Source organism: Alligator sinensis, unplaced genomic scaffold (assembly GCF_000455745.1).
Source record: "Alligator sinensis unplaced genomic scaffold, ASM45574v1 scaffold570_1, whole genome shotgun sequence".
Taxonomy (NCBI): domain Eukaryota; kingdom Metazoa; phylum Chordata; order Crocodylia; family Alligatoridae; genus Alligator; species Alligator sinensis.
The window spans coordinates 102,289-127,309 of NW_005841997.1; the positions used below are offsets into that span (position 1 = coordinate 102,289).

Consider the following 25,021-nt stretch of genomic DNA (forward strand, 5'->3'; position numbering starts at 1 on the left):
GGCAAGAGGGTGTTACAGTCGGGTTCCTCAGTTTCTTATATGGTAATAATGAATAATCTGGCTCACACTGTGCGGATTGTGAAACCTGGGGCATGTTATAAACAGGGCTCGTTGTCCTAAGCTTGTGCTGTCCGTTGAATCTGTGCACGAGGGGGAGGGGTAAATAAGAGAAACTGGGAGCTTCAACGCCAGGCACATAAGGTGCCCAACCCCAATCAATAGCTTTGTATACAATGGTTTGGACAGGGATGCTCCTGCCCTAGGCAGGAGGTTGGACGTGTGCGTGTACGTGTGCGTGTGTTAGCGCATGTCTGGATGTTGGCTCTGGATGTCAATGCCCTTCCACAAGGGTCTGATCCTGCACCACTGGGCTCATGGGGCCTTCCCAGGACTTCAGTCGGAGCAGGAACCAACCCAAAAAACACAGCACCCGAGCCTGGGCTCCAATTACTGGCCCCAATTTTGAAATTCCTTGCTAGAATTCATTTGTTGGCCCTGCTGAGATGAGAAACCCCAGAAGCTCGTAAGACAAGTTCCTATTTATGCTCAGGGAGATGGTCCAGTGCTCAGGCTTCATCTATAAGCAAGCAGCTGAGCCTGGAGAGAGCTCACAGCCTAGATCATTATGGGGGATGCCTTTGCTGGCAGCTTTCTTACAAGTCCATGCTTTGCTGGGACTCAGGCAACAGAGCTGCTTCCCTGAGCTGCAGAAGACAGAATAGCACAGTAGTGGTGGGCCTGGCATGCAGCTCTGCTCAGGCAAACAGCTCTGGGTCAAGTCTTGGAAAGAGCTGGGAAATAGGACATATTCAGTGGCTGTGCTGGATGGCAGGGGCTAATCTCTGAATGCTGCTGGCAGAGCCCCTGGAGGTCTTCCGCATTCTGGATGCTGGCAGAGCAGATATGCCACATCATGGTATCTCTGCAACATATTCATTGCTGCCACCTGGGGTTGCAGCATTTCTTGATACAGACGACCTGTGTGATGGACAAGCAAGGCACCAAGAGTTCAAGACTCTGGATGTGCTCTTCGTTTCTGGAGTACCTGTAGCCTCACCTGCAAGACACTCCTCCACCAAGGCACAGACACAGTGTGACAGCGTATCCGGTCATGGACCATAGACCATGGACACTGATGAACTGTTCCACTGAGAACCTAACGTTGAGTCCTACACTGCAGGGGTCAAGTTCATGCGAATATGGGACGCCATGATGCAACTTCTACCGGGTGCACTGTGACCCTGAGGAACCACCACCTCCCTGAGCCTCTGCTGCTCCGGCTCAGGTAAAATAAGGGAGTGAGCGAGGGCCAGCCTAAGCTTGCCATGCCACAGCAACACATTGTCTGGATCACTTCCAATCTGGACATGAGCAGCCTTTGGTTTGCCAGACATGGCTCTTTGCTAACATTTGTTACTGAACATGACATCATTTTTACATTGCATATGTCTTTTACTGAGCTTAGCATTTCCAGAGGCGCGGGCTTTGGGGGTGTAGAAATATGGCTTTCAGCTACATTGAACAGGCTATTGAATGCGGTCAGTTGTGACATAGGACAGGCAACTCTTCCTGCGGTGATTCCACCAGAATTACATAGCGGTGTATTTAATCTAGCATGTTCACAATCTCACTGGGTACCAAAACTCAGATTCCCTAAAACTGCCACCCACCACCCCAGGCCGGGTGTAGCTGAGCAACAAGCAGTGGTGAACCACCATGCAGACAGCCCAGCTGGACCCACTACCCACCACCATTGGGTCTGGTTCTCCATGAGCTTCATCTACTGTAGCACATGCAAGTCACGCATGTGTTGAGGATGCAAAAACAGTGGGACTCCATGCAGACGTTGCTGCAGAGCACACAGCTCTCCACGTCCTTCTGCGGCCCCTATCCTTGGAGGACCTGAGCAGCTGACCAGCCACTCCTACGAGGAATTTCTCTACAACAACCAACTGCTGCCCTCGGAGGAGACACTGGAAGCTACCGCGCTCCAGCTTTCTCCTCGTGCATGCAGTGGCAGTGCCCTCTCCTGCCATCCAGCTGTGACTGGTTTTTGTACAGCCACGGTTCACTGTGGTATGTCTTCGGAGGAGGAACCCAGCTGACCGTCCTGTCACTGTGGGGTGTCTTCGGAGGAGGAACCCAGCTGACCGTCCTCGGTAAGTCACTGAATTACTCTCGGCCATTCCTTCTCCATCACCTTACTGTGAGATTTTTATGCTATTTTTCCTGTGTTTCTCTGTCTTCACTCTGGGCTTGCATCTCTTTTCCCCTCATATATAGCTCTTAACATGGTAGTGTGAAAAATGTTTGATCGCTGGATGGTCAGAGCAGGGTACTCACGGGCCAGGATGGATTTTATTTTTGAGGGGACGCAGAATAATTTCTTGAATTCTTCCATGACGTTGATCCTGATTCTTTCCCCATATCCTCATTATAAGAACCCAGCATTAGACCCTGAATGAGAATATAGTTTCCAGTAGTGCCACATTTTGTGCTACTCAGAGCACTCAAGAGCTAGATTCTCAGTCACCGGGGGAAGTGAGGGGGCTTCATTGTCTTCTCCCAAGCTGCCCCAAATCTCATCCAAATCTCCTATACTGTGGGAGCATGCTCCCTGCAGATGTACTTGGACACAAAGCATAATCCATCCTTGGTGACTTCAAATCTGATTTCTCAGAGATAGTGTGAAAAGACCCTTAACTGAGAGCTTGTCCTAATATTTCTCTCCAAAATTATTGGTAACGTCCATAATTTTGCAGAAAAATACTGCCAAAAATGTTGGCTTGCCCTATAAACAAAACCCTATTCTCTATTGATCATGAGCACACTGATAGCCAAATTTCAAGCAGGTAAAATGTCAGGATTTTTGGAAACTTTTAACCGAAGCTTGTCCTTTGGACTTTATTACCAGAACTAACACTTCCATGACAAGCTGACCCCTTATCTGACAATTGCATTTAGCTGAATACCAAATCTTCCGTGAACAGGGATTAAAGGGAAAACAGGATTTGAAATAATTCTTATATGACTAAGTAATAATTATGTTTTTCCAGTTAAAATCCAGAGCTCGGTTCTCCTGTGGTGTAAACAGGTGGAGCTCTCATGACAGTAGTAGACTACCGCTCTTTTACCCTTCCTTGTCTTGAGAGTGACTGTAGTGATGGGGCCTCTCAGGACCCTGGAGATCTCTCCCACAGGACCTCCTAGTTGTCAGGGATTTCACCTGTGGAATTCCACCCAGATCTGCCTTTAGGAAGGAGCAAGGGATTGATTCCCAAAACCCAGGGAAACTCTGAGTTTCGAGAACTGTGGAAAAGTGTTGGGCAGGTGCATTGATTGCGTCCCGGCAGGCAGGACTTTGCTAAAGACCTGGCTAGCCAGTGTGTGACCTGTTGGAGTCACGCAGCCCTTCTGCGTCACTCAGACTATTGGCACAGGAAAGGGCTGGTTCTCTACTCACGCTGCTGAACAAGCCCGTTTCTTAGCCGGTTGCTATTCATCAGAGTGAACTGTTAACAGAAAAGTCTCACACACTGTTGTTGAGGCATTTCCATTGTCTCCTTACTTTAGAACCCACCAGGCAGACTTGAATATGGCCTTTGTCACAGCTACAGAATGATAAATGTAAAAGTTCTCATTTCTCTTGCTGTAGAAACTTATATAGTATATTTAATAACCCTTAGAAGCATGGTTAGAGCCCCCTTTCATAGGATCTTTCACTGAGGAAAAGATTTCCCTCGGTGTTTCTGTAGATCCACCGATATGATTCCAAATGTCCCGAACACACTTGGATGTCTCTGAGTACAGTTTTGGCCCTTCATCATTTCCCCAAAATTATGAGCAATATATTTTTTTTCCTATTTTTTTTCCTATTTTTTTCCTATTTTTTCCAGCTTTCCTATTTCTAAATGAAGTACTTGGCAAAATAAGCTACCACTGTCCTTCATCATGTGTATGTGGCTTGGCCTGGGTGTTGAAGTGATGGTGGGGGGACAGAGGAAGGGGCAGAGGGAAGATGAGTTGTTCTTGTGAGTGTTGATGTAGAAACACTTCACTGTTGAATGACCTGCATCAGATCTTCACGTCTTAGCAAGAGTCATAAAGGAGGTGTGGGGCAGAGTGGGGACAGATCCAAAGTTCCTAACGCTGAGGACTTTGTGCCCAAACCTTGACTCTGAGTAATAGCGATGCCTGGACCTGTTCTGCACCCACTCAAGGGCTCTGCACAGAAAGATCTGCAGCCTCGCCATGAAATCCTAACATCACACAAGACTGTCTTTGTCATAGTCTAGGAGAATTCGCATTGGGTGGGCTTTGTATGTCAGAAATACACCTGACTCTTTACACAGACATATTCTGGATGGGGTTTGATGGTTTGTTCGGAATTTGAATCCTCTTTAATTTGTTCTTAACCTAACTCTGGATCCCCTTGTTCCCTTGCAGGACAGCCAAAGGCCTCTCCTACAGTGCACCTCTTCCCTCCATCCCCGGAAGAGATCACCAGCAAGAGCAAGGCCACGCTGGTGTGTCTGATGGACGGCTTTTACCCCAGCTCGGTCCAGGTCACCTGGAAAGCTGATGGCACCACCATGTCCAGTGGAGTGGAGACCACCAAGCCCTCCAAACAGAGCGACAACAAGTACATGGCCAGCAGCTACCTGTCGCTGAGCGCCTCCGCCTGGAAGAGCCACGAGACCTACACCTGTCAGGTGACGCACGACGGGAAGAGCATCGAGAAGACCCTGAAGAGATCGTTTATCGGAGCCGGAGGCTCGGCTGGTTCTCGTCTCAGTCAGTAGAGAGCTGGGATCCCCAAGGAGCCGGGATCCTTCTGTAGTGTCCAATTTCTCCTGAAATCCTTCCTCTCCGGGGGTCCCTATGGATGCCTTTATAAACCTCTCTTTTTCCTGTGTCTCCATCCCATGCCCTTATCTCGCTGCGTTTCCTGCACATGTCGGTCCTGCTTTACTCACTGATGCTGCCTTGGTACAATATTAATAAAACCAGAAACATTCAACTCTCCCTGTGTCTTTATGAATGTCTCTGTTCCTTTAAAACATTTATAAAAACAGTCTAATTTTCTGCAATAAAAGGTGTACAATGATCAGCCTTCAGCCTTGTTGCCAAATACCAAGCCAATTCCCCTCAGCTTATGGTTTCATAAAGTATTTCCATCCATCATATGGTTTAAGAGTCAGCGGGTCTTGTCATTCGCCAAGTACCAAACCCCTGCTAGCAGCAGGTAGGACTGGGGTTACGCTGAGTGTGCGATGAGCTGCCGGGGCAGTAGCGCTAGGGTGGTACCCACTGCCTGTCTTCTGCTAGCCAGCCCCATGTACAAAGGGGCAGCAAAGCCATGCGCAGTCCCAATCCCACTCCAGCAGTTCTGAATCCAGGGGCACCCCTGGCCCTTGGCTGACCCTGTGCACCACAGGGCTTACCATCCTTAGCCTGAGGCCACACTGGGAACGGGAACGTCTGCTCCCAGAAAGGCGGCAGAACACCGCAGCCCCGACAGTCAGCTGAGAAGCTCAGACTGCTGGTGTCCACGTCTACGTACGCAGCACACTCACAGCAGCCAACGCAGGGGGATGCTGGTTCCTGCCTTACACCAGAGAGCCCTGTCCTTTCCCAGGGGAAGCAGCTGTCAGCTCCTGGTGGGGGGAAGGCTATGCTAACAGACTCTCAGATGGCAGGAGGAGCTTGTAACCTAGCATCTCACTGCGAGGTCTGGGGTCCAGCAGCCTGCGCCCAGGCCCAACGCACATCTTGCTTTAGCAGTGTCCAAGGTCTCAGTATCTCAGGCTCACACTGTGGTGTCCTGCTCCATGGAAAGCAATGGCTCGGATCAAGCATAGCCCCTCGTCCTGATTCAGTGCCCAGTTCTACTCCAGGCCCTGGGGCTTTCTCCAGGACTCGTTTCTCCGCTTGCTGTGGCACTCCTGAGCCAGCGTGGTACCTAGGCCCCAGCCACTGGAGCACGCGGGAGGCAAAGGGAAGCAGCTGCAGGATGCAGCCTGTGCAGGAGTACAGTGCTTTGCTGAAACCTGGCTCCTGCGGTGCTCCTGTGTCCTGTCCATCTGAACCTGCCGCAACTGCTCTCACGTTCCTGTCCCTTGCCCTTGCCCTTGCCCGCTGAGGCTCAGTCAGTCACTGTGAACCTCAGCTATGGCCTTGCCTTGCCAGGAAACACACTGAGTCTGAGAATAGGTCATTCAAGTCCAGGCTGTGCTTTCCCAGAGCTCAAAGGGGAGAAGGTGCTCCATGCAGCTGCCCCACCTGGGAAGCAGAGCCTGGAGCTGGCATCTCCCACAGGCCTGGTCTGTCCTGGTGCTGATCACGGAAGCTCAGGGCACCTGTCACTTCCATGAAGATGCCCTTACCTTCCACCCCGTGACTTGATGCACGGTGAGATGTGGTCCAGATCCCTGCCTGCACCCTCCCACTCACTAGGTCATACCCTGGCACACCGACGTGAGCAGCAGTAGAAAGTGCTCCCCTGGCTGCAGGCACATGGGCTGTGAGGAGCCCTGGTGCAGCTGTGGGGCGGGATGCTGCTCACCCACTGGTGGCACTCACAGTCTAGGCCTAGCAGTCCTTGGGGGACTTCTGTCCCTCAGAGACACATGCACAGGGGTGTTCCTCCAGATGCACCAACTGCTTCAATCCGGACTCTTTTGCCCTTTACCCCCTGACCGATCCATCCATTCACCACCCTCCTACCCCCTTTCCAGGTGACTTCTTCCCCCCACCCATGCCTAGGGCTGAGGCCACAGGACACTAAGGAAAACTCAGGGCAAATAGGTGAAATAAGCTCCAGAGCATCCCTCCCATTCCTCTTGCAAACATGTGCATGTGTGTGAGCACACACCTGGATGTCTACTCTAATGTGGCACTTGATTTCAATTAAGGTCTGACCCTGAGCCACACACTTCATGGGATCCCTTCCAGGACTTGAGCCAAAGCGGGCACCTGCCCCAAAGCACAGCACCTCATCCTGGGCTCCACTTATTGCCCTGGCTTAGGAACTTAATTCCCTCACGTAATTCACTTGCTGGCCCTGCTGAGACAAGACACCCCAGAAGCTCATGATGGAAGTTCCTCTTTATATTCAGGGAGACGGTCCAGTGCTCAGGCTTCACGTATAACCAAGCAGCTCAGCCTGAATGGAGCTCACAACCTTAAGCTTTCTTGGGGATGCCTTTGCTGGGGGGTTTCTCACGTGTCCACACCCAGCTCGGCTCCAGACAACAGAGCTGCTGCCCTGAGCTGAGAGAGGGAAAACCAGATCTAGTGCTGAACAGAGCTGGGCACTAGGCATTCAATGGCCAGGCCACATGCTGCTGCCCTGCCCCTGGAAGAAAGCCTTCCCCGCGCCAAGATACTGGACGGTGGCTCAGCAGACGTGCTGCATATTGATAACCCCACTGCATTTTGTTGGTACCAACAGGGGCATCAGCACTGACTGACGAGAACCACTAGCACGATGGCAAGGACCCGTAATCCTGAGCACCTGGATGGACTCTCTGCTTCCAGTCTCACCTGCAGCACGTCTACCACCAGGGCCCAAGGGCAGTGTGATGGCACATGGTGTCATGCCTCCTGGACCTTGAACACCATCCAACCGTTCCACTGACATTTCCAGCAAGGAGCTTTGCACCGCACATGGGGCCAGCTATTTGCAGCACAGGACACCACAATACAGCTTCTGCGGACACAGCTGTGCCTTGCAGCTCTGAGGAGCCACCTCACCCCTTGACAACTTCGGACCCTCCAAATGAGGTAAGACATGTCAGTGAGCAAGGAGAGGACATATCTTGTCATTACCAATGGCAGAAACGGTACCAGCATCCCACCAATCGACTATGGTAGCATATGGCCCCGATCATACTTCATCTACACACCTGCAGGGCCTGACTTATCAGACCTGGCAGTCTGTACACCTGTATTGGTGGGGTATGAACTGGAGCACACTGGCACGCGTACAGATGCTTTGTAGGTTCCCCAGAAATGAAGGTATATCCAGTACGGGGGGTGTTTATCGATGTTCCTTGTGTACGTCATGTGAACCACTGAGGGCATCCAGTTCGGACAGCCTCCGGGCCCCAGCGTGTCCTGGCTAATGGTGTTGACAGAGCTAGAATTAATCTTGGGGTTCAGTTGGTCTTGCAGGATAAGTGCATCAATGAGGAGAGAAACTACTGTACCCCAGAGCCAACCCCCAACCACTGCTCTGAGCAGAGGCAGGACTGACCCGCGGACAGTAGAGGCCCACCAGGCAAGCAGCCCAGATCTACACAGCCCCCCACAACACGGTCCCACAACCCAATGCTGCCCATGGCAGGACATGCAGACCCACAGGCTGTGGGTGCGCTGGGGGCACAGGGACAGTGAGATTCCCATTTGGAAGCAGGGCCAGGGCCCACAGCCTTCCTGGTGTTCCTATGCCCTCTCTCCCTGGAGCACCAGAGCAGCTCACAGGCACCAAGGAGTTCATCCTGAAAGCAATGGTGGGAGGCGGGCAGAGCAGTCCCATGGTACAGGTGGGGACCTGAGGCACAGAGACCTCACTTCACGTGCACAAGGTCACCAAAGAGGATTGTGGAGGACCCAGGAATGAGCCCACGTCGTGACCCACAGCCTTCCAAGTGAGACCATCGTTTCCCGCCTCGTGTCGGCGGGGTGCTGAGGCCAGGAGCAGGCCCTGGTGTGCTCTGTCCAGGAGCACTCCCTCGTCTCACTTCCCAGTGGATCTTCACTCAGCCTCCTCTACCTGAGCTTCTCCACACGGATAAACCATGTGTAATGGGAGCCACCCTGACACTGTCCTGCACCTTGTGTTGCTTGGCATGTGCAGTGGCAGTGCCCTCTCCCTGCCATCGAGCTGGCACCGGTTTTTGTACAGCCATGTATCACTGTGGTGGGTGTTCGGAGGAGGAACCCAGCTGACCGTCCTTGGTAAGTCCCTGAATTTCTTTCCGGCATTTCTTCTCCACAGCGTTTACGTGAGATTTTCATCATTTTTTCCCTTTTTCTCCATCTCTGTCCTGGGCTCGGGTCTTCTCTCCCTCCATGCATAGTCACTGTCTGCAACATTTAATCCCTGTTCCTAATCAGTGCCAGTTTTAAAAATGCTGTGCTGCAGCTTTATAGTGTTTTCCCAATGAATAGTTTTGATTTTTTTTTCTCCCAGAAACTAATCCCAACTTTGCCTCTAGGCCTTATTTTTTAGGGGACCCCCATTAGTCTTTTAAAGGTACCTGTCCGGCTCCCCCTCAAGTGAAGGATTAGGAAGCTCTCATCACACTTGGACTTTGTCAGCAGGCGAATGAAACCGAGTGCCAGTTTCTGAGCCATTGTAAATTAGACTTGCTCCATTGCTCGCAAAATATCCCACCATATTTCTACCCCATAAGTAAGGGCTCACAAGCTCTTCAGATCTAAATTGCTGTTAGATTTTTTTGTGGGTTTTTTTTTTGCGGGGGGGGAGAGTTAAAATATGGGCTGTTGAGGGTATTTTGAGGGAAATGTGCTGTTATTCGAATTGATCAGAAAATGGGCTTTTACTCGAAGGTGTAGAATGACAGGTAGAAGGTGGTTTTTTATAGCTGTCGCCCAGAGACGGGTTTTTTCAGATTTTGTTTGGAAAGAACCCCAGGTCCAAAACCAACCCGTTCTGCAGTGCAAATGTACAAAATGCCAGCTGACGAGGACTAAATTAGTGGGGGCAGGGTTTCAGCTACAAGGTTTCAGCTACAAATTGTCAGTTTTCCAGGGTTTGCCTTATCTAATGCAGGGATAAACAACCGTCCTTAGGAAAAGCAAATCCTTAGTGGAATAATTCCTTTGAAAACTCATCTTTCATGCATTTAAGTACCGCTCTCTTAAATCTAGGGCTAACTCAAATTGTTTAAGATATATATTTCATTTGGAAAACACAGCCAGATATTCCCCTTTTCAAAGCACTGCAGCTCCTTTGCAAATGGAGTACTGACTGTGAGTATGTTGCTGTAGCAAATGTCTTTCTGCCTGATATCAAGTATCCATCCCAAAGCAGTTTAGACAGTGGCAGGGGCCTGGGATATCAATGCAACCCAAACCTGACTCTCAAAAGGTGCTGAGGGCTCCAAAACTTTGGAGAAATGAAAGGGCACAATGGGACAGAGAGTAGTTTGAAGAACCTGTTGTAATTGCGTCCCTGCGGCTGGGGCTGTAGGGAAGAGGGGCCCTGCCAGCAGTTCTGGAAAGGCTGGATGACTCTGCAGACAGGGAAGGCGATGTGAAGCTGAGCACAGGCTATTGCCAGTGTGAGTAAAGGCTGGGACCTGAGGGCAGCCCAAGAAGCCTGGGCTCAAGAGCTCAGAGCTGCATGTGTCGGCTCAAGTAACTTGTAGTTTACTTTGACTTACTGCAAGTGCAAGATGTGGGGCCATTGTCCTGCATTACTCATGGCCCCAAGCAGGTCAGTGAAAGCCCTGGTGGAAGAAAGGGGGAGGCCGCATAGCTAAGGGTATCGAAGTAAGAAGGCATCCCATAAGCAGTATCCAAGATTGCTAGAATGAGGACAGTGCCATTTCAAGGATTTTCGGCAATATCTTTGCAGAAAATAAGGTTTTTTGCAAGAGGATTATTCTACAGTATTACACATCTTTCATTACAGTTGCATGCAAATGTCAGCCAACGTCATAAAAGCACTTTGGGAACAGTCTACGAATGGAACAAAAAGTGCCTTCACTCTTCATCTAACACCATGACGGCAACAATCATATTGTGACACTTTTTTATTTGGTAGCACGCTTCATCAGTGGTTCTCAAGGCACTCCATGAAAGAGACTGATAGTATGTTCCTTAATATAGAAATAGGGAAATAGAGATGCAGAGCAGGAAATGCATTTTTCCAAGGTTACGCAAAGGCTTATGCCCAAGCCACGGAAAGACCTTTAATAATATTTCTTAAGACCCACTCCACATCTCAAGCTAGACAGACACACTTCTTCCCACCAATGACTCGCTTATAATATCCAACTGGCCAAAAAAATGTTGGGAGACCGAGTCTGCTGCATACTATAGATGTGCAAGGCTGATACCTTGCATTGGCATCTTCTGGATTTGAGTTTGCTAAACTGAACCTCCTTGTTCCCTTGCAGGACAGCCAAAGGCCTCTCCTACAGTGCACCTCTTCCCTCCATCCTCGGAAGAGATCACCAGCAAGGGCAAGGCCACGCTGGTGTGTCTGATGGACGGCTTTTACCCCCGGCTCAGTCCTGGTCACCTGGAAAGCTGATGGCACCACCATGTCCAGTGGAGTGGAGACCACCAAGCCCTCCAAACAGAACAACAACCAGTACATGGCCAGCAGCTACCTGTCACTGAGCGCCCCCGACTGGAAGGGCCACGAGACCTACACCTGTCAGGTGACGCACGATGGGAAGAGCATCGAGAAGACCCTGAAGCGATCGGTGTGCTCTTAATCTCAACCACAGCAAGAGGAAAGGATTCTCCAAAGGAGTCAGGATTGTTGATTTTTTTCCCTAGAAATTCTTCACCCTATTTTCTTTGGGTGATTTTTGCAGATACCTTTTGATATCCACACCCCGTGTCCCCACTGGCCCCACCTCTCTGAATTCCCTGCAAGTGTGCTTCCTTCCTTAGTATCTAATGCAACTTCAGTGCTAAATCCAGCAAACTTTACCTCTTGCCACACTGATGAACACCTACGGTTCTGTGCCTCTAACCTGTAGTGTACTAACTTCAATATTCATGTTATCTCATAAAATAATCTTACCTTTTATCAACAACTATGCTTTTGTTGGGGCATCTCTCTTGCTAGTGGTTTTTATATTCCAATGAAGATATATGGTTCTGTGTTAAATTTAATATTGGGGGTAGGCGGAGTTGCAATTTTAGTTCAATCTCCTAGAGATCAAGAAAGGAAGAGGAATAATGGAGAGGGACCACTGGCTTGGCAAGCTGTAACTATCTTTGTCCTAAGAATTACCACTCTGCCTCTCAGACAGACCATAATAAGGTACAATTAATGTGTCTGTGTGACACTTCTCCTTTGTGCGAATCCTTGAGGGATTAGGGTCACACTGACTGCCCATGTATTTCTGTAGCCAATCAAGGTGTGCTGGGCTCCTGTTGGCAACTGGCAGCAAAGAGGCAAGAGTTGGTTAATACTTGGATGGGACAGTAACCCTGCAGGCAGATATCTTAAGAGAAGCCATGTTACTTATATGTGAGACATATAATGAGCATTAAGCCCTTGACTGCTCTCAGGCATAGGACAGGTTTCTAACTGGTGCTGCTGTAGGTATTGAATCAATATGACCCAAGCACTAGATCAGGGGCGGGCAACTATTTTGCACAGAGGGCCGCTTACTGAGTTTTGGCAAGCCATCAAGGGCCGCATGACAGGCAGCCCAGGGTAGATTAATATTAATTTTCTAAATTTTTTTTAGGGGCCCCGCGGGCCAGATAGAACGGCCTGGCGGGCCGCATCCAGCCCCTGGGCCGCATTTTGCCCACCCCTGCACTAGATGGTAAGGCAGTATGACTACAGGAAGGCCGGAATCCCACCATTCCAAAGAGCTGGCGTGTAGTATGGGCTAACTGGTGTGGTTGGAGTCGCAGCCTGGAGGTACGTACTCTCTTTGGAACCGAGTTTTGCCCATGGGTGACAGGAGCAAATCTCCTTTTGTAAGGATAGAGCAAATGGCTTCCTCTCCCGCCTCCCTCATTTTGTGCCAGTGGCATTCCAGCATATCCTGCTGCCCCCACCTCACCATGCGTCTGGGCCCTGCTCTGCCCAAAGCAGCTGGGGTGGGAGGGAAGAAAAGGAGAGAGGAGTGAAGGGAGAGGAGTTCTGTCAAAATCCAGGCCTAAGCAAAGCTCAGCTTTCCTGTTAATGAGTTGGAGACATAGAACTACTACCATGTGGGAGATTTGCAGATGAGTCAGAACTGAAACATTGTGCAGAGGTGATTTGGTTCCCTTGAAGCTGCAATAGAAATCCAGATGGCCGGGGCTGGAGTGGGTCTGGGTTTCCTGCCAGCTCACCAAACTGAGCGTTTATCAGCCCCCTTGCTAAACAGCCTTAGAGGTAGAGAGCTAAGACCTTCCATGACCCACAACTATAAGGCAACTGCTATATGCCCTGCCTGGAATCACAGCTTTATCCCCTTCCTTGGGGAATTTTGAAACTGTTGGTTTTCACCCTGTATTGAAACAAAACCCAAATATCAGTCTGTCAAAATCCTTTGCATCAGTGTATTACCTTGCACCCCTAGGCTCATACTGGAGCTCTGGTCCTCTATACACACAGAGCCAGCAACGACCCCCTCTCCAAAACTGGTAGTGAAATGGGATTCCCATATTGCCGTGCTGAGTGTGCACATTAGCCATGCATTGCCTTGAGCTTTGGTCTCAGAATAGTGCAGTATCTGATGATGCACTGCTGCAGTTTGCTGGGATATCTTCAGCCAACCACAAAATGAATGAGGGATTTCAAAGGGCTGATGGTTCCAAGACCAAATTAACCTTGTTCCATGCTGGGCTCTCCTCAGCACTGAGGGGAGACACTGAACATGGAAATCAGTACTTCTTTTTATAATGTTGGCTTCTAAGCCACCCTTAGCAAGCAGAGCTGGGAAGCACATCACACATTTATTCATAATTAGTCATGCCATTTGGGGACCAACAGCAGAAAAGGCCTCCTGATATTATGTCAGAGGAAGAGGTTGGTATAGTATTGGGTTTTACCTGAAGCGTTACATGCTCCAGTCAATTAAGGATGTATAGGCCTGGTGCTTTTCTTCCCCCATGCAGGTTTCCTCACCTCTGCATCTTTCTAAGGCTTTAGAAATAAATCACCTCGGAGTTCATACCACCATCAAGCATCATAGAGAGGCTCTGTCTGTTGGGACTGCAAACTCCCCTGGCCTGACAGCTCTGGAAGGGAAATCATTGCAATAAGGAGTAGGTTATCCTGATGAAGAAATGAGTGCCACAGGGTGTAGCCAATTCAGTACCACCCCTTAGGCTTCCCAAAGTTTCAGCCTGAGGGAAAGCCCCTACCTTGGCAGGAAACTGGAGGAAAAGTGGCCAATTAATTCCCTTTATACACTCCGCTCCACCCCACCTTCTAATGGGATGAATTCCTCTATACAACACTCCCCTTTGTGCAAGTGATGAATTATTCCAGATGATGGAATAATTCATGCAGATCAGTAATATTTTAATTGATAGAGGCCTATGACACCAGCCTTGGGAGATAAATATGGTTAATTTGCTTAGCCTAATTAATACTCAGGATAGCATCCCTGTTAGCTGAGGAGCCAATTCCCAGAGCAATGTAAGTGCTTGTTCCTTGTTCCTTTGCGATTCACTGAACATGCCAAGGGATGCAGGTTCCTTTGGCAGTCACCTCCCAGCCTGTGCCAGGTCCCCCCAGGCTGCCCTATTGAGTGCATCTACATGACTGACCTCAGATGACAGGGTAACAGTTCCTAACACTAGGACAATGCATGAGCTTCCCTTTCAAATCAATATGTACATTAATTAATGCAGCTTTAAGAGTGCTTTTAGTTGGACTTGCCAGGCTGGCATAGAAGATAGAGCTCTATAGACACCAAAGAAAGAGAAAAGTTCACATTTCTGGGCTGAGGTATGGTAGACTGTAACGGAAGTAGAGATGTAACCCACTGGGCAGAGAGAGATGTCCCCATGGAGGCCTTCACACCTGATGCCTTAAGTGGGAGGGGGTTAGCATCACCACTGAGTCTGCTAGGTACCAGGAAACCAGCGGGCCCCAAGGATCTTTGGAGGACAGAAAAGCTCAACAGTGCTGCAAGTTTAACATGAACATCTTTAAGACGAGGCTCCTTGTGTGGCAGACAAAAAGACTGAGATACAGATACAGTGTGAAAGTAGTTCTGTCTATGGGCTGCTTCCAAACTGCTGTGTCCTATCAACTCTGCCATATGCTGTTTCATGAGGATATTACTGGCTGACCAGCATATACTGGTACCAACAGAGACTTGGGAGAAAGTCAGTTTAAATCGCAGACAGGCACAGCTTTGCTAGTCACAAAAAAAGCCTAAAGCACTTGGCTGGCTTTTAGCTACCAATAGCAGTCTGAAACTACTGAAACTTTTGCTTGGGTCTGATAAATGCAGACTAAGTCCATATGCACAGGGTCTCTCTCTCATACCTCCAGATGTATCTTGAACTAGACACCCTTATTGCTAATGGCCAGTAGAGCAATATGTCTAGGGGATATGAGATTTAGCATATCCTAACAACTCTTGAAGAGCTAATCAGGTAAGGCATGAGCAAACTCTCCCATAGGTTAATAACAGTAGCTACCAAGACCTAATTTTCACTTACTGCAGTGATACAGCCCCAACTCTTACTTATCATTTCCAGCATACTGTGTTGTGCATTCATTCACGATAACTGTTGTTCTGGTTCTTTTTACGTGGGACTGTTCAGAGAACAGAACAGGTATGAGATAGGTAGATTCCCTCGAGGACTGAAGGGCAGCGAGGCCTGCAACACACAAAATGAAGTCAGTGGAACTGTATGAAATATAAGGAGACTGAATGCAAAATTTGTCCCATGGCATTCAGGTCTAGATGTGCTCAAGCACTCCAAGGAGGTACCCGTCTCATCTATGAACATCTCTGTATCAGTGAAGGGTCTACTCTTCTCTCCAGGTATTTTTCACCCAGAAGACTTTACTTACAGCACTTACAGCAATAACAACATGGCACAGTGATGGATATCAGGCATGGGAACTATAATGTGGTTTTTCCCTGGATAATCAAAGACAAGATGGTGGCACCTACTGGTGTGAAGGCGGGAAATTGCTTGTTCTAGAAGCAGTGTCTGCATGGAAGCCCCCTTGCCAGGCTAATTCCCAACTGTCCTTTTCATTTCATTCATTGGATACCCGAATCCCCACAAGAGAAAGATTTTTATCCTGGTCACTGGAGTCCTGGAAATCATACCACAGGAGCTGGTCAGCTCCTGATCCATTAGACGTGTGAGATTTCTCTCTCCTTGGAGGTTTTTGCACAGCGATGCAACACTGCGTGCATGTCTTCGGTGGAGGAACCCAGTTGACTGTCCTTGGTAAGTAACCAAAACATTCTTGTATAATCATTTTCCAGCTATTTTTCTTTTACTCCCTATTTTTTTCTTTAAGTTTCCATCTTTCTACCTAGACCAGATGTTTTAATGCATCGCATTGACATGATGTTCTTTCCTTTTGCTTTGTCAAACAAGAGGCTTGTAATTTTAGCTGTAGGCTTTTAACAATATTAGGTTTCTACCAGGAGTGAAGTTTCTGAGTGTCATGGTGAAAGTTTGTTCAGTGTTCAGTTATTTGGGTTCTAGATTACAGGAGGCTTAGAAAAAAAATATATTGATCACACCATATGGATTTCTGTTGCTTTCTGCATCAAGATTGGTTTTGTATTCCTTTTTTTTTTTTGCTGTTGTGGTTGATGGGGTGGGAGAAAGTCATATCATACTGGAGTGTTAAGCACTCTGACATACAGGAAGTATATTTTGTAGAAGATTATTGTGTCCCCCAGACAAATCACCACATTATTTCCTAGGCACTAATTTAATTTGCTTTTCTGTTCTACTTCAAATGTGAAGTGATATGCCATAAAGTGCAGGTAGATTGAAAATTAGCAATAACTGGCCACGGGAAATGTGTAAAAAACAGTGGCTTAATATGAGCAATCTGTTGCTGGAGGCTTCCCTACTGGCATTTGTTCTGCCCTGGTTTTGCATGCAGATTTCCCATCAACATTGATGGGAGCTTCATGTGAAAACCAAAGCAAGAATGAGCTTTCTGTTAAGTTCCTTTACATAGCTGAATTTACTTAGAGGAAATAAGTCAAGAAGTGACTAATGACAGGTCTAAGCCATGTGAATCCCTGTATCGATGGAAACAGGAAGAATAGCATTAGTCCTGGCTACTCAGTAGACCACATTAGGTGAAATCCCGGCTCCAATAAAGGATCTCTCCTGTTCTTTGCCAAGTAACCCAACGTATATTACAGCAGCCATTCTTTCCCCTTGGGTTACTGCTGGGGCACCTAAAGCAAAGGGGTGAGTTGACTGTCAGTGGCTGTTCAGAGCAGAGCCTGGATCAACAACATTATTAGCAAAGTGTCATCCCAACCTGCTCAGGGCTGACAAAGCTGAAGCATCACAGGCGGTAATAGATATAACAACCTAAAAAGGCTTCTGGCATTTTTCTCTATTTTGTACTGAAGTCAGGCAGAAGGCAAGACAGGGCAGGATGGCACCTTATAGACTAATTCATTCAGAAATGCATAAGCTGTCATAGGCAACAGCCTACTTCATCAGATGTTTTGAACAGCCCATTCATAGAGCCTGATGAAGTTGCCCTCAGAAGCTCAGGCATTTCTGAACAAGTTAGTCTATGAGGTACCACCCTGCCCTGTGCCTTCTGCCTCACTTCAGACTAACACAGCTAACTATAACTATCCCTCTCTATCTTATCTCAGTACCCTTGCTTAAAAAGGAGATCTTTTAAAAGGGGTTGCTTTAGCAGGGGGCTTCCTCAAACTGGTCATGATACAGGCTATATATTATAGGGACTGGACAAGCAGGACTTGATCCGAATTTGCCCCAAAAATGTTTAGGATTCAAAGCTTGTAGAAGTTTGAAAGGGGGAAAAATACTATCATTGCTTGACCCAGAGTGCTTCTTGAAAGAACTTTGAGCCCTACAAGCTAGAAATTAAGCACTACAAGATTTGGGGGGTTGGGGGTCTTCCCTTCTCTAACACATTTAGTTAATGCTTATTCTATATTGCTCTAATCCAAAACACTCGTAAATCAATGGATCAGACTAAGTATGAATTTTATACTGATTCTGAAGGAAAACAAGTTCAGTTCTAGGTATCTTCCAGCACTCAGGGAGAACGCCTCTAAGAAGGTTCATAACCTTACAACACTGAATATTTTATGTTCCTGCCTTGTTTAGCAGCCTTCATCATTACTCCAGCAAGTTCAATACTTGATTTTTTTTTAATCCTTTCATACAAGAATATCTTTAGAATGTGCAAAAATATATCAAAGGGTTGAAACAATGTTCAGCACAGATCCTCTTTAGTTTTGGGAAAGGAAGCCTCACTAATTATTGATTAAAGTGTTTGCTAAATGGTGCCTTTAAGCTGTAATTTAGAATGCAATAATCAATGAATAATACATTAATGGATCACATAGGAGACTGGAATAGTCTGGATGACTTTCTTTTACTTTATTAAGCTCTGTGAATTTTAATGGTAGTATCTCAGGGATTTTTCCATGCCTGTCTTCTTATTAGTGACAGGTCTGTTACGTAAAACCTGAAAATCAGTTTTTGAATATGCATCTAGTTGATGCATCATGAAATGTTTCATGTCATTTAGGACTGGGTTAGATCCTAACCTCATCTTCCCCAATGTAAATTCAGAACACTGATGAAATCCTTGGAGTCTTAGTTTAGTGAGGCATCAGGGCATCTGATCCAAAGCTGACAGAAATCAGTGAGAATCACTATTGCAAGTGCATTCATTGCCACTTAGATCTTTGTTTAAACTAAAAAATAATAATAAATATCCTGCATCAGGAAGAAGCTAAGAAAGACGATATTATACAGTAGACCAAATGTATAATATTTGATAAGCTACCGGAAATGTTTTTTAAAAACACCCACAGAGTTAACAATGTTCATAATATTGGAAATTATTTATAGAAAGGATTAGTCAAAACGACTATCTGCACATTGTCTGACAGATAAGGCACTGCAAGGGGCTAATTGTTACATAAAAATGGCTTTCCTTGAATTATTTTAAGTGGCATGCAATTTTCTGTTAACTTCAGCAAAATAAGCATCCACAAGCCTTCTCAACTGCTGCTGCAGGTCAGACTAAGACTGAGGCAGAGCACAAAGGGGGCTAACCCAGGCAATAACCTCAGGCAGCAACTCTCTGATTGTAAAAGAGCAACATACAGCCCTGGGCAGAGTAGCTGCCAGTATTAGCAAGGAGGCAGCTGTGTGAATTTAGTGCAGTCGCACTGGCTGATGACTAGGTCTCAGCAAGTAATTTGGCCATGATGTGGCTTTTGTCTATTCAGCCTTAATTAAGGTCTAACTGCTCTGTCAATCATCCTCACACAGGCAGTCCCATTGTAACATTACTGAAGTCATTCCCCATTTCTTCAGTAATAACTATTCGCTGGAATAAGGATTGCAGATTGGCCTCTAAACTTCTACATGTGAGGAAAAAACACAAAATGTATAAAAATTGGAGATTTTTATAGCTTGGGTCAGAAATGGGTAATTTCCTAGTTCCAGCATTTTCATTTTTTGCTATCCAATACAATTACAATTCAATTCTAACGCTGAACTCCATTGTTCTCTTGCAGAACAGCCAAAGGCCTCTCCTACCGTCCACCTCTTCCCTCCATCCTCAGAACAGGTCAGCAGCAAGAGCAAGGCCACGCTGGTGTGTCCGATGGACAGCTTTTACCCCGGCTCGGTCCAGGTCACCTGGAAAGCTGATGGCACCCCCATCACCAGTGGAGTGGAGACCACCACGCTGTCCAAACAGAGCCCTCCAAACAACCAGTACATGGCTGGCAGCTACCTGTCGCTGAGTGCCTCCAACTGGAAGGGCCACGAGACCTACACCTGTCAGGTGACGCACAACAGGAAGAGCATTGAGAAGACCCTGAAGAGATCGGAGTGCTCTTAACCCGCAGCCCCAGAGGGCTCGGCCAGTTCCTGTCTCAGTCAGAGGAGAGCTGGGATCCCCCGGGATCGTCCTAATGCTGATTTCTAGCAACTCCCCTTCCTGTTTTATTTGGGGGCTCTTTGTAGTTGTCTCTGATCCCTGCTTTGTATCCACTGCTCTCCCCACTCCACATTCCCTGCGAATACTTTCCTTGCTTTAGTCTCTGATGCAGACTTGGTACAATATTAATAAAAGCAGAAGCTGTTAAATATTACAGTGTCTATAAAGAGTTGGATTTCTTCTGTCCCTTTCACCAGGAGTGACTTTATTTTAGCTACTTACATTACCTACCAATAAAACATATACTTTTACCTTCCAAGGCTTCATCAGTTTGCACACATAAATCTCTGCATTACTCTTTCTTAGCCATTCAACAAAAGTAATTCTATAAGAATTCTAAAACCGTTGCATTGGGATATCGTTCTTTGCAAGGCATACAGGAGCCAACATTGAACTGAACTGAGACTGAATCCAGACCTAGCTTTTTAATATGCTCCTAGATACACTACCTGCCAAAAAGTTCTATTGCTTAACTGCCCAAGGCCAAATTTTGCTCTTCTTCATCATATTGCTGAGGTTGAAGGAGCTAAGCCCCAAGGGAGGGGTCACCTCCTCCACACAAGCAAGGGTAGGAGAACAAACCTCTGCATGTACCTGATTGTACACCACAAACAAAATCTATAACAACATCATCTGTTTAAATTATCTAATGTTTGTACCTCTCAGTCACTTATTTCTGAAGAGTCGGGCTACAGTTTTGGGGTTTGTTTTTTTTTTAAAAAACTGTCTAGTCTTCCACTAAAAGTGCATGTAGGCCTTGTTGAGAAATGAGTCAATGGTGGTGTTATACCTAGACATACAACACAACAGAGCTCATTGCATTTGTTAACAGCTAGGAATTAGATTCCTACAGACAATTTATCAAAGTCTCCAAGGTCCTGAGTCAGATCCAGCTGAGAAGATAACTATTCAAGTGGTGACTTACATGGTGATGTACACTATAAAATAATACATTGAGGAGCTCAAGGTACTGAATGGGCTTGAGCCTATAGCAGTTGTTTGGGGATTTATTAGTGCCCTGTTCTAACATCAGCCCTTAGGAGGCACCTCCCTGGTGGAGAAGTTATATTCCTCCACCTGATCATGAAGGGATTTAGGGATAAGAGTTTCTTCAATCCTTACCTCTCCCCTTAGTTCACTTACCAGATGCATTCAGTGGACACTGGTGTGTACTGGGAGGGTAGAAGGAGAAACTGAGAGCTGTCAGAAGAGCCAAGGAGTGTGCCTGAATATTTTAAGATGTTTATTTCTTAGAACAAAGCTGGACACATTTATTTTTGTCTCCCTGGTTATAATATTGCTTCACCTGCACTGAAATATGAGGTGGACCCCAGCACCTTATTCCCCACCAGTCCTGTTCTAGATTTCAAACACCTCAAAGTTCAGAGGTTGCTCAGGTTTGATTTGGGTTTGACCCAGTACAAAGAGAGGGGATATTTATAATGTCTGAAAGGTTTCGGTTTTGGCTTGGTGGCAAGGAGGCTCTCCGCCTGGACCAGAATCCCCAGGTCTACAACCAAATGACTGAAATGTCCCTTGTATCAGTTGTACCTTTGGCAAGTGCTGCGTTCACCAGCTGCTTTGTACTTTCTCAGGCTCATTGCCTCATGGTGAACAGCAGAAGCATCAACCCAGGCACGTGGCTGAGGCTGCAATCAGGTGCACCTATGAGAGTGAGCAGTGCACTCTCTGGGGTCCCAGTTCTGGTCTCAGATAGAAAATGGCTTGAAAATTATTGTGTGCTGGTCCCTACACCACCCCTGTAGTCCCACTGCTTTTGCCTTCCCAGATCTTCCTCCCAACCATCATGTCTCCTGACCTAGACCTGCACTACCCCATATAATGCCCCAGCACTGACCTCCTTTCAATGGGTATAAAGTAGGAGATATGGGGCTATTACTTCTGCTCTCAGCTTTGTACCTCTACATTGAGGCAAGAATCCCCAACTGCAGAGCTCACAGCACCAGCACCACAGCCCCTGAGAGAAAGAGCCCAGTTCTCTCAGTGACACCAGCTGAGCTGGACTCCAGTGCCATGTCCCCTACTTTACACCAGTGAAAACCAGGGGACTCAGGCCATGAAAATTTCATCTTTCTTCAATTATACAAGTCAGTGGTCCATGTTGCCATCACTGACACCTCTCTCTTGGCTTCCTACCATGCCACCCTCCATTAAGAGATAGAATAACTCCATAAAAAGGTGAATAAGTAACGCTCGCACAGCTCACGGTGGATAAATAAGGTTTCCACATAACACAAATACTACCCCAGATAGACCCATGATTGGCCATTACAGCAAAAAGGCCATGAACTGAATCAGTTTGGACATAGATGCACCAAACTACAGCAACTTTTCACTCTAGAGTTGGCCTTCCATTAAATTAGGCTGGGAAGCAAGCGTGGGGAAGGAAGTCAAGCAGTAGCTAGTGTTAGAGCTGTCTTTTGGATGAAGGGAAGACTTCAGAAAAGAGGCTGGATCAGCACAGCTAAAGACTGAGCCAACAGGTTTTAGCCCTAGTAAGTCACTTGAGTCTCAGGGGTGCTGAGAAGTGCAGTCTTGGCTGCAGTCAAGACAAAAATAATTGGCCTAAAAGACTGAAAAGAAGAATGCTAAAAAAATTGAAGTTTTCAGCAGTTTCCACACTTGAATAAGGGCAGAACCAAGTTATAACATGAGCTATCAGTAAGAATCATAGAAACTTAGGGTTGGAAGGGACTTGAGGAGGTCATGTTGTCCAACCCCCTGCTCAAACCAGGACCATCCCCTACTGCCAATGAGGTATCGCAAGAAAAAAGGTGGCTTCTTCTGAACAAGATAAAAGCCAGCAGCATAGCCAAGCCCAGTCATTCAACTGCGGAAAGGTGAAGGCAGGTCCTGGCCAAATTTCCTGAAGGGCAGCAGGCACTGAGATTCCCAATCCTGCTCTATCCAAGTCAATGGGAGCTATGCCATTCATTTCAGTTGGGTGCACAATCATGCCCCAGATCCCCAAAACTGCATCTGTGCAGAAACATCACTTGTTTCCTGGCAAGTTTGACCTTCCTAACTGCACCCCCCACAGGGCCTGTATCTGAGGCCAATTAATGTTCAGGGTGACAAGGGAGTGGGATCAGGGGCATGAAGGAGCCACTCAGTTCCATGATTCTCAGCCTGACCCAAAATCCATACAAGCCATTATGAGTCTTTCTGTTGCATTCTCTGGGACCAACTGGTCCCAGCCAGGTCAGGGAAATGGGGCAGGCCTGGAGCCTCCAGCCCCATAAACATGCTTAGTTTGAATTCAGTTCTATAAATGGGCAAAGGGTGGAGGTAGGGGGGTATTTTATTCAAACCACCTTGCCCATCTCTGGTACTAAGCTAGGATCACCCCATTGGTCTAGGATCACTCCACTGGGCTTGCTCCCATTAAACTTGAATGTCACCCATTGTGCCAACAGCTCCTTCAGAAAGAGGAAACCTCATCCAGGTCTTCAGCCTCAGCAAAATAATCCCAGAGGGGGCTCTCCAGGACAGAACGATCACACACGTGGAATCTTCCTTTTCCCCAGTGCAAGGTTTTTGCACAGCCATGTATCACAGTGCTGGACTTCAGGGGAGGAACCCAGCTGATCATCCTCTGTAAGTAAAATGTCCTCTGTTAGTAAATAATGTCCTCATTTCCAGTGGGATAAGTTTTCCATCCAAGCCATTTGGAATAGTCTTTTATTCAGGACAGATGCTTTTTCAAAGGTAAAGTGTTCAGAGACTGTGCTCTTTTGCTCTGTTAAATAAAATTAGAAGGTGCAGGTAAGCTAGGATTGGTCTGGGGTCTTCCAAAACACCTTTGGATTCTTTCCACAATCTGTTTGCTAAGCATCCAGAACTTTTTTATATTAGTTATGGGGAAATTACTGTCAATTATCCCCAAAATGAACAAGATTGTAGGATACAGTTGGATCCTACAATTTGGAAATCAACTTCTCCTAAATGATGAATTTGGGATTCCTCTTTTCCAGTTATTTAGTGCATTGTTTATGTACTATGGCCACATTTTTCAAATACGGTCAGTGATTTGGAGTGTCGGGGAACCCCCTAACTAAATGCCCTTATTTTCAGCTGTGCAGTCCTAATGTCTCCCCACTGATTCCAACTTGAGTTTCAGGTGTCCCACAGCCCTGGAAGTCAGAACTAACCTGTCTGTACCTGGGCAATAAAAAATGGGCCATCCAAAATCAGTGTCCACCTTGGACAACGTGGCTTCAAATTCTTACACCAACTCTAGCCCAATAAGTGTGCTGGACCCCCCATTCAAGTTCCTGCCTCACTGGCATACATGACATACTAGCATCCTAGATCTAACAGTCCTGTTGCACTAGGGGCATCTTCAAAAGGTGCAGAGAAGCTAAATTCTTAATCAGAAAGTTCTAGTTTCTTTTGAGAAGATTAAGTCACTAACTACAGTGTCTATGCACAATAATATGAAAGGAAATAATCAAGTCAAAATCCTGGAGATCAGAGTATTCTTAGCCACCAAGAAAGGAAAAAGGAATCATGATTGTTTTGTAGTGTCATCATAACGCTCATGTCCAGAAACACTGCTCCCTTCTTTATTTGGAGGAGTTTTTCAAATGCCTTTGATCCCAATCTTTACTCCCATGTACCCTCTATGCTCTCTTTTTTTGTATTCACTACAAATGTCCTACAAGTTTTAGCCCTGGGTGATAAGTGGCCTGAGTCTCACAGGTGCTGAGACGTGCAGTCTTGGCTGCCTCCGATGCAGCCTTGATACAATGTTAATAAAACCAGAAACATTCAGCTCTCATTGTGACTCTGTAGAGCTTAATTTCTGTGCTCTCCTCACTGGCTGGTTGAATTCTCAGTAAGCATATTTCCCAGTAAAATTACTTTTTAGCAGACATGGTTTTCTTCGAGGCTCTGGGGACCAGGCTGAAGGAGACAGGGGCGCAGGTGGTTTTTTCCTCTCTTCTTCCGGTGAGGGGGCGGGGACAGAGGCACGGGGCCTGCATTGGTGAGGTCAACCAGCGCTTACGCAGCTGGTGCCGCCGGGCAGGCCTTGGGTTCCTTGACAACGACCCATGCTTTCGGGAGGGGGGATTGCTGGGGCGGGATGGGCTTCATCTCTCCCCTAATGGCAAG

General features: G+C 47.1%; 2 gene segments (V, D, J or C); both read left to right on the plus strand.

Moving 5' to 3' along the window:
• The first annotated feature begins 1,199 nt into the window (after positions 1-1,199).
• On the plus strand, positions 1,200-19,801 carry LOC102374224. The segment is given in 4 exon segments: positions 1,200-1,285; positions 2,041-2,159; positions 4,447-4,753; positions 19,771-19,801. Coding segments are annotated over 4 exon segments (528 nt in total).
• On the plus strand, positions 8,802-12,352 carry LOC102372965. The segment is given in 2 exon segments: positions 8,802-8,961; positions 11,151-12,352. Coding segments are annotated over 2 exon segments (484 nt in total).
• Positions 19,802-25,021: the final 5,220 nt, after the last annotated feature.